At 32.7% G+C, this 14,768-nt stretch overlaps 2 protein-coding genes across 6 annotated transcripts; both read left to right on the top strand.

Annotated features, from left to right (window-relative positions):
* Nucleotides 1–648: 648 nt before the first annotated feature.
* LOC114752337 (uncharacterized) lies at nt 649–5,196 on the top strand. Of its 4 annotated transcripts, none has more exons than XM_028941073.1 (3): nt 649–745; nt 2,247–4,674; nt 4,783–5,196. In XM_028941073.1, exon 2 carries the CDS (start codon nt 3,486–3,488, stop codon nt 4,644–4,646), a length of 1,161 nt encoding a protein of 386 aa, XP_028796906.1. In that variant the 5' UTR covers nt 649–745; nt 2,247–3,485; the 3' UTR covers nt 4,647–4,674; nt 4,783–5,196. The 4 variants fall into 4 exon arrangements, with proteins under 4 accessions (XP_028796906.1, XP_028796907.1, XP_028796908.1 ...); XM_028941074.1 differs by lacking the exon at nt 649–745 and adding an exon at nt 1,601–1,815; XM_028941075.1 differs by lacking the exon at nt 649–745 and having other exon boundaries at nt 2,009–2,467; nt 3,467–4,674.
* A 3,357-nt stretch (nt 5,197–8,553) lies between these two features.
* On the top strand, nt 8,554–10,973 carry LOC114752340 (uncharacterized). Of its 2 annotated transcripts, none has more exons than XM_028941082.1 (5): nt 8,554–8,683; nt 8,797–8,884; nt 9,200–9,648; nt 9,961–10,216; nt 10,560–10,973. In XM_028941082.1, exons 1-5 carry the CDS (start codon nt 8,678–8,680, stop codon nt 10,577–10,579), a joined length of 819 nt encoding a protein of 272 aa, XP_028796915.1. In that variant the 5' UTR covers nt 8,554–8,677; the 3' UTR covers nt 10,580–10,973. The 2 variants fall into 2 exon arrangements, with proteins under 2 accessions (XP_028796915.1, XP_028796914.1); XM_028941081.1 differs by having other exon boundaries at nt 8,797–8,890.
* The last annotated feature ends 3,795 nt before the right edge of the window (nt 10,974–14,768 follow it).

The raw sequence follows: 14,768 nt of genomic DNA, 5'->3' as shown, positions 1-14,768 counted from the left end.
GACCAAAACCAACTCAAAAATTGGGTCTTATATTAAGGACCGGAGGAATAATTCCTTTTGGCCAAAATTTAGAAAATATTGTAATATTAATATTAATATTAAAGTTAATATAATTTTTAATCTCTTAAATTTGTTCTCATTTTATTTTTTATCCTTCAAATTTCAAATTATAAGTTTTAGTTTTTTTTAAAGTGTAAAATAATCTAAGTTTTTATTAAATTATAAGTACTAATGTTTTAAATAAAAAGAAATTTTAGGGATTAAAACTTCTGACTTAAAATTTGAGAAACTAAAATTAAAACGAGGAAAAATTTATATCATCAAAAATTATATTAACTTTTAATATGATTTCAGAGATCTGTGAAGCAAGCAGTAAGTTTTTTCTCCGGAAAAAAAAAAAGTAACTCCAAAGTAAGTATTCCATCAATGCCACTTGAAAATATTGGGGGGGGGGGGAATTGATGCACCAAACCCACTTAATGCCCTTGTCAGACAGGCGTCCTAAACCACCTTAGCCAACCACGCCTCCATCCTTCAGGGCCTCAACCATGAGGCGGTTGTGGCCGCGGAGTCCTCTGTCCTGGGCCCCGCTCTTCCGCCTCCTCAAAGCATTATAAATACCCTGCTTTTTCTTCTATGCCTTCCAATTTCAAATATTTTTGCCTTCTTTGTATCTGTGGCAGTTCCTCCACGCAATCTTTGCGGAGACCAACCCCAGAGGGGAAAAAACTCTCAAACCCTCTTCGTAAATACCCGCCTTTAATTCTACTAAATGTTTTGTTTTGTTTGTCGTTTGCAATATATGCTATCGGATCCTGATTATGCTTGATCGGGCTCTCAATTGGTGTTTCTGATTTTTTTCCCCTTGCCGTGCTGTGTTTTCTTTTCGATTTTCATATTATTTGGACTTTTAAGGGTTTGGGTAGGGTTTCTTTCATTGTTTTTGGCGATCGGGTGTTGATCTGGAGTTGGGAACCTCGTGTGCCAATTCCTAGGATCTTGACGAGTTTTAGAACTCTGCTTATCATCTGTCTCTGGTGGCTTCGTCTACGCTTCATCATCGTCTCTGAATTGTTTCACACCTTGGTTAATGTTTTTCGATCGGACGGTGAACAGTTGCTAATTTCTTTATGTCCTGCTTTTGTTGTTGAAAGGTGCTATGTTCTCGGTGCTTAGTCTTATTCAGCTCCTGCGATTAAGCACATCGATATGAATGTATCAGTTGATGATGTATCCATATAAATTTGACATTGGCATGACGTCTTGCTTGCTTTCTCTAGCTAAAGTTGTTGTCTTCCTTATGATCGACTTGGTCTTGGACACAGTGTTCTGCTTTGTATTCTGTATTTGGCCAATCAGGGAAAAATGAAAACCTTATGTATTGTTGTTCAACATTTTGCTTTATATAACTCAAATAGTCACAACAGATAATGCTTTCATATTAAGAGAATTTCAAAGGCTCGCTGAGACTGGTTTTTTTAATTTGCAAACAAAAATCTTGCTAGATGTTAGAGTTCTGTAAGAGGACACTTGATTAGACAAGATACGAAGAGGTCCTGCAACTTTTACTAACCCTACCTGCTGTGGTCATTGCCCATTCCTGTAATCTTGTTCGGGGCCACTTGAAACTATTCGTAATTATTTTCTTGATTATGCCAATCTAGTTTGCAAACAGTATAATAACTTAGGCGCCATGCCAAATAAGCTAATGAGATTATTTGGTGACCCTATATACTACAACATCTATGAGATCTGCAGAGCAAAATAGCGACTCAGCTTGCAAGTTTCATTGATCTAATGATAATATACATATAGGTGAGTCTAGGGTTAAATTGTTGTAATCAAATCTGATCTTCTATTCTAATGTAATCTTAAAATTAAATAGGATCAGATCCTTATCTCCAAATGTGAATAATAATCAAATATAATACAATCAGAAATCAGAAACTAACAAAATAAAACATGCTAAACTAGTTTATTTGCCGGGACGATTAAGCTGACGCCTTCTAAAAATCTATTTATGCTTTGATTTTTCAAGGGTAGGAGGTTTATCTCATTTGATTTTTTAAAAATAGCAAAGTATTGTACAGGCACAGTCGAAGAGAAATGTTAAGGAAAACAGTTTAATTGTGCCCTCATTATTTGATTATTCTTTTTTCTTATATTGCTTCCTTGAGATTTGTTAGATTGATATCTTGTTTTGCTAAAACTATTCTTTTTCTTCCTTTTTGGTGTCAAACCTGCAGATTTTGGGGCTAGTTGGTGATTCTGTTGTGCAGAAGTGTTCGTTAATTATATATTTGCCAAAGATTTTAGCATACATTACTGCATTATTAGTTTACCTGCATTGGAGCATTGCATAAGTGTAGATTCTTTTGTGAAGTCAAGTAAGATACTGAAAATACAATTTGAGACTCGGAAGCCTTCAGTAGGGAATAACTAAAGCTTGTTAAAGCTTGTTCTCTTGGTAAGTTATGTACATAGTGGAATTTTACTAATTGTCATTTGTGTTGGAACTTGGAAGCAGTGAATTTTATGAATTAAATATTATCCTGCATTTGTTTATTTACTCCCTTCATTCTTTAGCACTAAAAAGGACGTCTATATTGATGTTCTCGGTTCCGTTATTCCGATTGAACATGGGGTTTGATATGATTTTGAATCTAAGTAGGCCAATTATTCTTGTCTGTTATAATTTACAAGGAATAAATACAGTTCCTTCTCCTTCTTTGTCAAGTTATAGTTTTGAACCCTGTATTTGCTCATTGCAGATAATAGCTTTTATTTTTTTTCCCATTATCTAAGGTTTGGTTACTAGATTGGTTGGGGGGGGGGGGGGGAATTCAGCTGTCAGCTTAGTTGGCTAGTGTAGTTTTTATTTATTTATTTATTTCCTGTTAAATGAAGATTAATGGTGGATTTTGTGTTAAGATGTCCGGGGAGTGGAAAAGGTAAGTTAATATACTTTGCGTTTTGACTGATAATTGAATTAATAGAGTTGAAAACATTGGCACTGCAAGATTAACATGTAAGAACCTTATATCATTGCTTACCTCAAGTGTGATGATATTGGCTCTACAAGGCCAACATATAAAAATCATAGATGAGTTGTATTGGTTGGTGAAGGTGGCCCCTAATATCTGGGTTTGATGCATTCACTTACCCACACATTCAACCCCAAAATATTCTTAGGACCAACATGTGTGATGAAATTGAACCGGTTATTTCCAGTTATGTTTTGTTGCTCTCCTAACCATACTTCTTCTGCCTGTTCGTGTAACTATATGTTTTTTTAAATGCTTATCTCCTGTGTTTATATTAATTTTATTTATTTATTAATTATTAATTTGTATGTCAGAATGTGTCATATTTTACTGGCATGTTATCACGTTCTGAAAAATGGAAGTAATTTTTGGTTGGTTACATGCATCATCTGTTATTCTGATTAGTTTAATATTGCTAGTAGTTATTACTGTGCGTGGAAGATGACTGCTGTTAAGCGAAGATTGTATAGTGATTCAGATATCCATGCTCTTCACAAAGAATTGGATGAAGTTTCATGTCCTATTTGCATGGATCATCCACATAATGCTGTTCTCCTTCACTGCAGCTCTTACGAAAAGGGCTGCAGATCTTACATCTGTGATACAAGTTATAGGCATTCAAATTGCTTGGACCGGTTTAAAAAAATGCAGGCCAATTCTAAGGACAGTTCAAATTTATCCAGTTCTTTAGTAAACACAAACAACTCTGGTAATAGTTCTGATATTAATCTCAATATGCAACCTGACTTGAATGATGGTAATGAAAATCACCAAAATGAAATCAATACTGTATTATCTGTTGGATTGCTTCAAGGATCAAGACAGGGTGATGTTCAAGATCCAACTAGACATTTCAACTCGCCTAATGAAGGCATTTTAGAAACTGTTGATTCTGAGACCTTGCAGGACAGGGCTGAGCTTGAGGAGTTAGATGTGGATAATTCATCCGAGTCAAAATTGAGTTTGAAATGTCCCTTATGTCGAGGAACAGTGCTGGGTTGGGAGGTGGTTGAAGAGGCTAGAAATTATCTCAATTTGAAGAAGAGAAGCTGCTCTAGGGAGTCTTGCTCATTTGTTGGTAATTATCTTGAATTGCGTCGACATGCTAGGAGGGTTCACCCGACCACCCGTCCCTCTGATGTTGATCCCTCAAGGGTAAGAGCCTGGCGACATCTTGAACGACAGAGAGAATATGGTGATATTGTCAGTGCTGTTCGGTCAGCCATGCCTGGTGCTGTGGTTGTGGGTGATTATGTCGTTGAAAATGGAGATGGTAGGTTCTCAGATGATAGGGAAGGTAGCATGGGCGATTCGAATGGGGGGCCATGGTGGACAACCCTCTTCTTGTTTCAGATGATTGGTTCAATTGAAAATGCACGGGAGCCAAGGCCTCGTTCTAGAGCATGGACAAGGCATCGTCGACCAGCAGGAGGTTCATCTGACAGACGCTATCTGTGGGGTGAGAATTTGTTGGGTCTTCGTGACAACCATGATGCTGATGAAGATATGCGCATATTTAGTGATGCAGGTGAAGATGCATCTCCTGTACCGAGAAGAAGGCGACGCTTGACCCGGACAAGGTCCAATGGGGATCGTTTATGAGGTTTGCTGATGGCCATCATTGTTTCCGGTAAATTAACGATTCAATTTCTCAGGAGAAGCATTTATTAGCAGAATATGTTTCCAACTTTCCGTTGGCTTACCCAGTTGGCTTTTTCTCTGTAAATTGTTTAAATAGCATGCAGGACATTATTCAAGCGTTGGCTTTGATCTCACGGAGCGTGATGATGATGCTTATATGGAATGAAACTAGGGAGATCGATGAGCCAGTTTCTCGTAGTCCTGGTATCTACGATTTTCATGAAGGTCCCTTCTGCCATCCAAGCACTTAGCTTAAGGGATATCAAAGTTATTGCTAAATCGTGTGTTTGTTAAGTAGTCATAGTTGGATTGGCCCCGGGGGCAAAAGAAAAGTTAGTCATATTGGCATAATCTATCAATTAACCTAATACTTTAGATGTATATTTGTGAATCTTTCTATTGATTGAACCATTGTTTCCAAGCATGTGAATAGTGTTGATCCCGTTTTTGAGTTATTCGTGATTTGTGATTTGTGATGCTACAATTGTAGAATCATATCACTTTGAATTTATGGATGTGAGTATGACTCTTTGGGTCAGGTGACCTGAAACAATTGAGATTTATGCTTGAGACGCATGGAATCTTATGTTATTTTGATATGCATTTTGATTGATATGAAATATCTTTAGTGAAAAAGTCTAAACTGAATAAAAAGTGAGACTGAAAAGAAGACTCTGGATTTAAAAAGAATATTTCTGTAGTTTCATAAAACAAAATAGAGTCAACGTATTTTTCCTTATAAATGGATGACTTCAAAATCAGCAATTCTAAAGTTAATACATTTTGGATTGTAAAGAAATAAAATTAAGTAGGCTGGGGTAAGAATTAACTCCCTCTGTTTTAAATAACTGTCATTTTAAATTATGCACAAGGGTTAAAGAATTATTTTTTTTTTGGTATACAGGATTAAAGAAGTTAACAAATAGCCTGAATTTCGATTTTTGACAAATACTCCTCCAGTCTTTAATATAAGACCTATTCAACTAATTTTCTTAGATTAAGAAAATTAGGTAAGTTAGTTAATTATAAAAAAAAGTGACACATTTTTCCTAAAATACCATAATCAGTTTTTTTAATACCCTTTCTCTCTCTTCTACTTGATTATGGTTGAGAGAGTATTCATAGGGGTAATTTAGAAAAAAAATTGATAAATATGATAAATGAGTCTTATATTTAGGACTAAAACCAACTCAAGAATTGGGTCCTATATTAAGGATCGGAGAAGTATGTAATGGTATCTCACTAAAAAAATTTATTTACTATAAACACATCATCATTAACAAACATTTTTAATTTGTTGTAAGGTAAAATTAAAGCTCTTTTTTTTTCGCCATCGGAAAATGAAGTTATATGAAGTAAATGAAATAGGTAGAGAAATGTTTTTAAAAAGTAAAATAAAATTACATATTGTGACTTTTCATACTCCGGCTTTGGGATATTAGTGTTATTCAAAAAATATCTTAAATTGTTGAATACGCCCAAAAAAAAAGTTTTGGGGTATTGTTTTTAATTCTTATAGATGAGGCAAAATTGTTTTTTTTGTTGATTTATATATGAAGGAAAGTTAATTCAAGAGTTTGACTTCTTCCTTCCCCTATCTAAAAGAAGTTAATTATCATTGTCAGCAAAGAATATTCATAATTCATAAATTCAACCTAAAGAGCTATGTCATTAATTAATGAAAAATAATTTTATTAATAAAACGTGTGCGCATAAAAAAGGTAATTACTACTAGCTGCGATCTTTAATATAAGAATTAGTTAATTAATTTGAGTAAATTAAGAAAACTAGTTAAGTTAATTATTTATAATAAATATATGTGTTTTTTAAAATATACTTGCTAATCAAATGTATTATTGGTTAAAATTACTATTATTACAATAATTATCTTTAAAAAAATAGATAAATATAAGAGATAAAATAGATTAAAATTTTATATTTAAATCTAAAATAATAGTCAAACGAGATTTTATATTAAAAATTAGAAGTAGTATTAAATAATGATAAAGATAATTTTGTCAACATTTCGCCGCAGGCATACCAAACGCCCCAACGGTTTTCTTTTGGTTGTCGGGATGAAAAGCAAAAGGTTGGAAAAATTTTAGAATCATAAATTTTATGGTTGGCATAAAAATACAAGTTTCCCGACTCTTATAGAATTTTTTTTTTTGCTAACAAATATTAAAGAATTAAATATAGTTCCTTCCAGAATATAATGCCAAACAAAAAAGAAATATTTTTGAATGATAAAACAGGCATTCCTTTTTTTTTCCCCTTTTCTTTTCTTGTTATGTATTTTCCATGGGAAAGAATCTTATTTAAAATAAAATACCATCGGACCCTAAATGTAAATCTTTTTTTTAACGGGATTTGAATTTTTATTTTCTATGTTGTTAAGGAGTAATCCTTCTACTAAACTTAACCCGTTAATTTTTTTTCCATGAATCCGCATATACCCTAATATAATCCGCTAGATTTTTGAAGAAAAAGACTGGGCAGTCTGTGAAGAAGCCACATCACGATCCGAACAAAGCAGTGATGCACAAAGTGACACATCAGAGGCTTCCTATCCATCATATTCAATCGAAGAAGAAGCTAAGAGAACATTACGAGGGAACCTCAAAAGCACGAAAGTGAATGTGTGTGTATTCTCAATCGCCATTTTTAAGTGCTTGTGCGTCACTCAGCCCCATGTGACAGCGACGCCTCCCTAATTTGTATCCACAGTACCTCATTTGCTTCCTGAAATATCTTCTGCGGCGTCCCCCACATGCTCAACTGCTACACTCCATTAATTAACATCTGCATGTATTATAACTTGACACTTGTGCCTGCCATCCTCCTCCTCCAAATGCATCTTTCAGTCAAATTTAATTTCCCTTCTCTCTTGTTTCTTAATCAACAAGATTGAGCTTCATGGTCCATGCATGCGTTTGCAATTTCTGTTCTCAGTTTTCCATGGCGTTTGTGCCATTATCATGTGTAAAGGATTAGAATACATATGAATGCTTAACTGTGGCCAAATGAAGACTCTACAATTAATTATGAGTCTCTGAATTCAAATGAGCTTCAGCCTGAATTTCAAGTTGTGGCCCTTGAATCTATATATGTTTTAGTCTCTAATTCAAAGTTTGACCTAACCTGACTCACAAAATTTGGATCACACCAGTAGCATATTATTAAGACATTTTTCTGTCAACTAAATGACACTATGTAATTATGAAATACTAAACCAGTTAGCATTGGCAATCATAAAATGTTTGTTTGTTTGTTTCATCAACGTGGGATAGTCCTTAATTGAAGTATCTAATAAATGAGTGTTTTACCCAAAACGTATTCAACTAGACTGACTCCTATAATGATATTATTTTATGTTATACTATCTCCGGTACTAATTATAAGACATTATTTGCAGTCCACAAATAAGGTCTTTTAAATAAGACCCAGGGTAGTAGTTCATTAATTATATACGAAGATGACTTTGCTTAAACTAAATGAATACTCTCCCAATGGAATCACCGGCTAAAAGTTTGAGAAACAGTTTTTCTCAGGGTAATGTGCATTAAATTTTGAAACTCCTAGCATAACCTGGGTGATGTAGATCTCCATTTGATGGGCTGGGGTCCAAACACACCACAGGCATACAAGTTTATGGCAAGGAACAAGGCCACGAAGGCTAAACACATGCGTTTCTTAAGTAAATCAAAGTCTTCCCATCTGAACAGTTCCCATTGGGCTCTCCTATATAATATATTCCTCCCATGTTACTTCCGAATCATAAGCCAACCAATTCCCCGCTCACTGCCTGGTTGTCTCCCATTCTTCCTTAGACTCATCGCACTTTTATTTTGTCTTATTCTCGCCAAAGTCCTCACAGACTAGACAGGAATCCTGGGCTTCCAGACAGCACACACATAGATCTGTAGTGCTGTTCATTTGACTGATAAAGTCATCACACAGACCCACTGACCCAAAATACTATATAAGTGAACATGCAGGTATTGCTCTTGTCATGTGAAGATAAGATAGTAGGATCTGTAGAAACTAGAAAGAAAAGCATTATTGTCATCAAACCTGATAGAGATAGTTCCTTTTTGGTGCTGAATGGCAGATCCTTCAACGGCTCTTCAAATTGGCACATGAGAAAGAAAGAGAGATCATCTTTAGTCCTGCAGCCTCCAAAGGGGAAACCGTCGGAGGTAAAGGTATATTCTTACAGTAGTAGAGTTAAAATTCTTAGGAGGTGCTTGGTGTTGGTTACACTTTTATCTGACATTCCACTATCATGGTATTACATATTGAACATGCCTTATTAAATCTAATATCGTTCTGTCAAAAAGAGAATACAAATGGTAATTTATCGAAGTCAACCAGGTTAAAGAGGCGTAATAGCGTACGTGCTAAACAAAGACGTTTTGGACGTGAAATGACATCTAAACTGTGGTTTTCTAAATACTGAGCCTGCTTTTATTTCCGCATTTTCGATCTGAACTTAACATATGGTGTTCTTTCAGATCTGAACGCTCGATGGAAAAATATACTTCTACAGAAGCATCGAAGGGCATACAGACGAACAAGTGGTAGAGGAAGAAAGCATGGCTGGAACAAGAATGTAAGGATATTTGCATTCATATGTACGAAGGACATCGCTAACTCTTGCCTCTGCAGCACTCTTAAGTCAAAGAGAGTAGGAGACTATAACAGAAGACAACATTTTTTGCATTCTACGAAGATGAAGAGAGAAGAAACAGAAAGAGGAATAGAAAACAGTAACAAGGTAGATTCAGTTGCTCACGTGGGAAACAAGGTTTTGCCTATAGCTGAAGAAAGAAGTGAAGGCACCTCAGAAAATCCGGATCAGAACAGAGGCGATAGGAAGAAGACCATTTCAAGAATGAAAGAGCTACTTAGATGGGCTGCGGCTGTAAAAACAGAGAAAGGACGAAAACTTAGTGGAAGGAAGGTAAGTGTTTTAACTTCTGCAATGATCCATTACTATATATTTAACAGTGGACTTGAGAGTTGCTCTAGATCGCATTCTCAATGACACAAAATGATCACGGGTGAGAAGAAATTTCATACATGTGCACTTCATTGTTGCAACCTTTTCATTTATGATGTCCTTGATGCATACGGGGTAGAATAATGATGTTTCAACTACCAAATTAATGAAACAAAATAAAGGAAAGAGAGAAAGCCACGATGGTGCATGAGACTGTTGAATTGCAATAAGAGACTGACCAAGGGAACAAAATGGCCATTGAATTCTTATCAGGCACTGAGGTTCAGAAGAGGAGGAACCCTTAAAGCAGTTCAGGATGATGGAGAAGTAAGCAATGAGTCACCCAAGATCAGTTTCGGATGGGAATTGGAAAGCTGCTCCACCACTTCCTCTGCCTTCTCAGCTATCTCAGTAGCTTCCACGTCAAAAACTGAGCAATCCATACCTTCATCGATTTCTAACCCGCATGAAGAAGTTGATTCTATCATTTATAGAAGGAAAGGCAACTGGATCACAACAGATTCTGAATGTAAGCCTAGCTTGTGCCCCTCTATATGGTTTCATCTCAGAAAACATTTTTTTGAGTATTTACTGAAATCAATTTTCAATCTTGAAAACCACAAAATACCTCTCGAGTATTAAAGATGTCATGAAAAGTAATCAACCTGGGGAGTTTTTTTTTTTTGGGGGGGGGTGTGGTTTTCCAATTTATAAGTGGAAGGTACATTGGTAAATAGTTAACGGGCTAGTTTATACTTTTTCTTAATTTTGTTTTCTAATCTTGATATATATTTTAGTATCTGAAACTCAAACTGGCCACGCGTTTCAACAAACACCTTGCTGAAACTATTCACTCTGTATTTTTCGAGCAGTTGTGGTGCTTGAACTATGAAGAAGAAGCGGGGAAGGAAGGTGTTCCATGCAAGGCTAGCGGTGAAAGTGCTAAAGAGAGATCAACTTCATCTAATTAATTACGTTGAATAGAGATCACCAAAAAGAAAAAGGTCAATGGGTTTTGTTCGTTTCCAGTTTCCCTGATCAGAAAGAGATTAAGGGAGATTCTTGCAACCGCTGGAAAATAGAGAGAAGACGAGAGATGTAGTATCATTGCCTCTTATGGTCCAAATACAGTAGGCATGGGGTCAAATGTATCTTCCCATGTGCAGGAAATGGCAAAGCTCATTAGGAGTTCGATCAAGCACATTAATAAATTGTTGACTGATCTAGAAGAAGCCACGTGCATATGTTGTCCTTTTTGGTGAAACTGGAACATAATGCTTTTGTTATGTTGAATAACTAAATGATATAATTTGATTTAATAACTTTTTAAAAAAAAATAATGGCATGAAGTAGTCAAAATACATGTATATATAATAGTTTGGGAAAATTGCATTAAGATCCCACCACAGAGAAATAAATACAAAAAAGTCTTTTAAAATCATTAAATTAATCTGAAGTTTTAAGAAATTCATTGTAATCTGTAAGAGATTTCACTTGTTTAATTACTAAACTGCCCTTGTCTTCTTCTTTTTTCAAATTATCATTTTTTTAGCAGTATGCGTTGATAACTGAAAAGGCAGTTGTTAATAACTTATTGTGCAACAATTAACAACTATTACAGTAAATATTAATAACATATTTTCTCAACACACCACAGGATTTCAAATTAAATATGCTTATGTGATGTACTGACAAAATGTGTTATTAATACCTATCACGGTATATCGCGATAATTATTAATTATTACACATTAAGTTGTTAACAATTATCCTTTTAATTATCAATGCATGTTTGAAAAGAAAGATGAAGGTGGTTGAATAAGTGGAATCTCTTATAATAAAGTCCATTAAAATTTCAGATTAATTTAATAATTTTAAGAGTATTTTATTTTTATTGAGTGAAACCTTAATGTAATTTTTCCTAATAGTTTTGGTTGTGATTTAAGAAAGGGATACAAGACATGCCAAGGGCAGCATGCCATAACCACTTAATGCTACTTATAGATATATAATTGCTAATATATGAGGGATGTAAAAAGCCCTCATTCGATACCAAAATTAATAGATATGGATTTTTATTTGGATTAGTATTATTCTTAAGGATTAATATAATTTTTGGTTTCTTAAATTTGTTATTATTTTTATTTTAGTCTATCAATTCTTAAATTATAGGTTTTGATCCCTTTAAAAGATAAAATAGGCTAAGTATTTATTGAATTATAGAGGTTAATGTTTTAAATTTAAAAAAAATCTCAAGGTACCAAACCTATGATTTTTAATTCAAGAAACCAAAACCAAAATGAGAGCAAACTTGAGAGACCAAAAATTAGGAAAAAAAATTGGTCAAGTTGCTTATATCTATTATGTCAAGTTCTCTAATTACATGTGGACATGTATTCTTTTCTGTTTCATGTAAATTTATAATTAAATGTTATTAAATTAAATGCTAATATTTCAAAAATAAAACATATGATTATATATGATTGGAGAATTTGACATAACAAATATAAATAATTTGATGTAAGTATTGTCTCAAAACTTATATTAACCCTATTCTTAATAACTATTGTCGTCAATGGTTAGCTCATTTTCAATTATTATCGAAACTAAATAAAGATAGCTCTTTTAAAATATTTTTTATGCACAAAGTTCAAGTATTTTCTCCTAGTGAACTAAGTCAATATTAGTTAATTTGTTGTCAATTTTTTTCTGAAGTTAGAGATTAATTGGGGGGAAAAAAATACGCCTACCTGTTCTCTCTCTTCATATATGACTTTAATGAGATGAGATGAGATGAGATGGGAAGTAAGCATGGAAAGAAATGCTTTGGCCAAAGATGGAAGAAAAATAATGTTTGGAGTACATGTAAAATGAAGGAAAAAAATATTGTGCGATGTTTGGTACCACAAAAGGAATGAAAACAATTTAAAAGCGGACATGGAAATTTTATCTTATAAAAAAATGGGAGAATAAAAAAAATTAAAACTATTAATGACAATTCTGGTATGGTAACAAACAATGCTTTAATAGGCGACAACACTAGACTTATAAATAACAACACATTTTGTAGAAATTCTTTATTTGAGATTTAGTGATTTCAAATTTTTTATATGATTCTCCCAAGAAATGCATGTTTAAATCTTTAAAAAAAATATAATTTTCTTAACATTAATTTTTTATGGGTCAGTATAATGCTTAGTTTTTCAAATTTATTCTCATTTTGATTTTGGTCTCCCAAATTTCAAACAATAGCTTTTGGTTTCTCAAGGGATAAAATAGTTCAGGTTTTTGTTGAATTATAAAAACCATTATTTTAAATAAAATAAAACTTAAAGGATCAAAATCTATAATTTAAAATTTAAATAACCAAAATTAAAATGAGAGTAAATTTGAGGCACTTAAAAATTGTATTAACCCTTAACATAGGTTTGTCATTTTACATTGATTGCATTTTTAACCAACATAAAAAAAAGTCAAATTTATTATGCGAATATATAAATAATTTTTTAGTAGTGTTGGAAAAAAAATTAATACTCCTATGATTTTATTTATAAGGTAAAGAGAGAAAATTTTTCTTCGTCTTATTTATAAGTTATTTTATTAAATTTTGGATATGAATATACTATTTTGTCATTCCTTTATTATAATGTAGCTAATTATTTTTTTGAATGGTATATATATCAAATAAAGGTAAAGTTGAAAAGTAATTATATTTTAATGAAGAGTTAATGTAATTCAAGATTTTTCTTAATCTATATAAAATATACCGAAAATGTCTTATAAATACGACCAAAAAACATTGTATATTTCCTCTCATCTTTATTATAAAAGACTGTTAACTAATTCATACTCACTAATAAAAAAACAGTTAAATGCATTAAACTTATTTCAAAATTTAAGCAAGTTTTAATATTACCCTAATTAACTACATAAAATTCTAGCATCATATTGATATTTACTCTCTCACTACCATTATTAAATATGAGCATATATGAAAAAAAAACATATATATATAATGCTCATTAAAACTATTAAAACTATCACAGTATCTTATAAAAAGAATTATTTTTTTTCCAAAAGGGATCTTATAATAAGAATAAAAGGGTTTTTGTTTTTTTGGGGTTAGCAGGAGGAAGTAGGTAGACTCTGTGATGTATGGATGAATATTCCACTTACTTGAATAAGGCGTATTTGACGTTGGCAACTGCCTGTCCCTGCCATAACATCTATTTAACGGACGTCCGTTTCTTTGTTCCACTTTGTAAATGTTACAAACTATGTTATTTAATGATTGTGATCTTTTATCCAAAAAAACTAATTTGGATAGATTAAAAAATAGTTAGATTAGTTATTTATAAAAAAATATGTGTTATTTTTTCTAAAATACCTATTTGAATTATTTTGATTGAAACTACCATTTGATACAAACCTTTTTAATATATGCAATCAGTAAGGTTAGTTTTGAAAAATAAGAGAGACAAAATACACTGATATTTTATATTTAAGTCTAAATTTAACTCATACTAACTCGTACATTAAGAATGGGAGGCAGTATATTTTATGGTTACGTATGCATGTTTTTATGTCTAATTAAATATATTATGTTTGTCAGGCTCAATTTGATCACAATTAAATTATTAACTCTTAAATTAATGTCTAAAATAGTTTAATGATTGATTTGATTTTCAATAGAAAAAAATTATTAAAAAATACCTGTTGAATTTCAAAATGACACAAAGGTAATTGTCAAAATATCATAAAAATAGTCAAAATAATTATAAGAATAGTCAATATTATTCCTCTTTTTTAAATTTAACCGATTTTTGTTGTTGTTATTCTTCCTCTTTGATACAATAAAAAATGAAAAGGTTTGAATTTTAGATTGAGAAAATAACGCACGGATGCCTTGTGAAAAAATTATTCATAAAAAAGGTCTTTTTTTTTACCAGCAATATTCATTAAAAAAAAAAGGTTCTAATAATACGTGGGATGTCAAAAAATCCTTACCCTGATAGTTCCCAAGAATAAAAGAGGATGGAAATAGGAAAACATTTTCCATTATTTGTTTGGTATCACTTTTGG

This window comes from Neltuma alba, unplaced genomic scaffold (genome assembly GCF_004799145.2).
Source record: "Neltuma alba isolate B1F8T4 unplaced genomic scaffold, ASM479914v2 tig00007337_pilon, whole genome shotgun sequence".
NCBI classification, from domain to species: Eukaryota; Viridiplantae; Streptophyta; class Magnoliopsida; order Fabales; family Fabaceae; genus Neltuma; species Neltuma alba.
This window is presented reverse-complemented; position numbering and strand designations above follow the sequence as displayed.

Coding starts and splice junctions, on each gene's coding strand:
- LOC114752337 (XM_028941073.1), top strand. CDS start 3,486: ATGACTGCTGTTAAGCGAAGATTGTATAGTGATTCAGATATCCATGCT.
- LOC114752340 (XM_028941081.1), top strand. Junction 8,891..9,199: donor GGAAACCGTCGGAGGTAAAG/GTATATTCTTAC, acceptor GTGTTCTTTCAG/ATCTGAACGCTCGATGGAAA. Junction 9,649..9,960: donor GAAAACTTAGTGGAAGGAAG/GTAAGTGTTTTA, acceptor AATTCTTATCAG/GCACTGAGGTTCAGAAGAGG.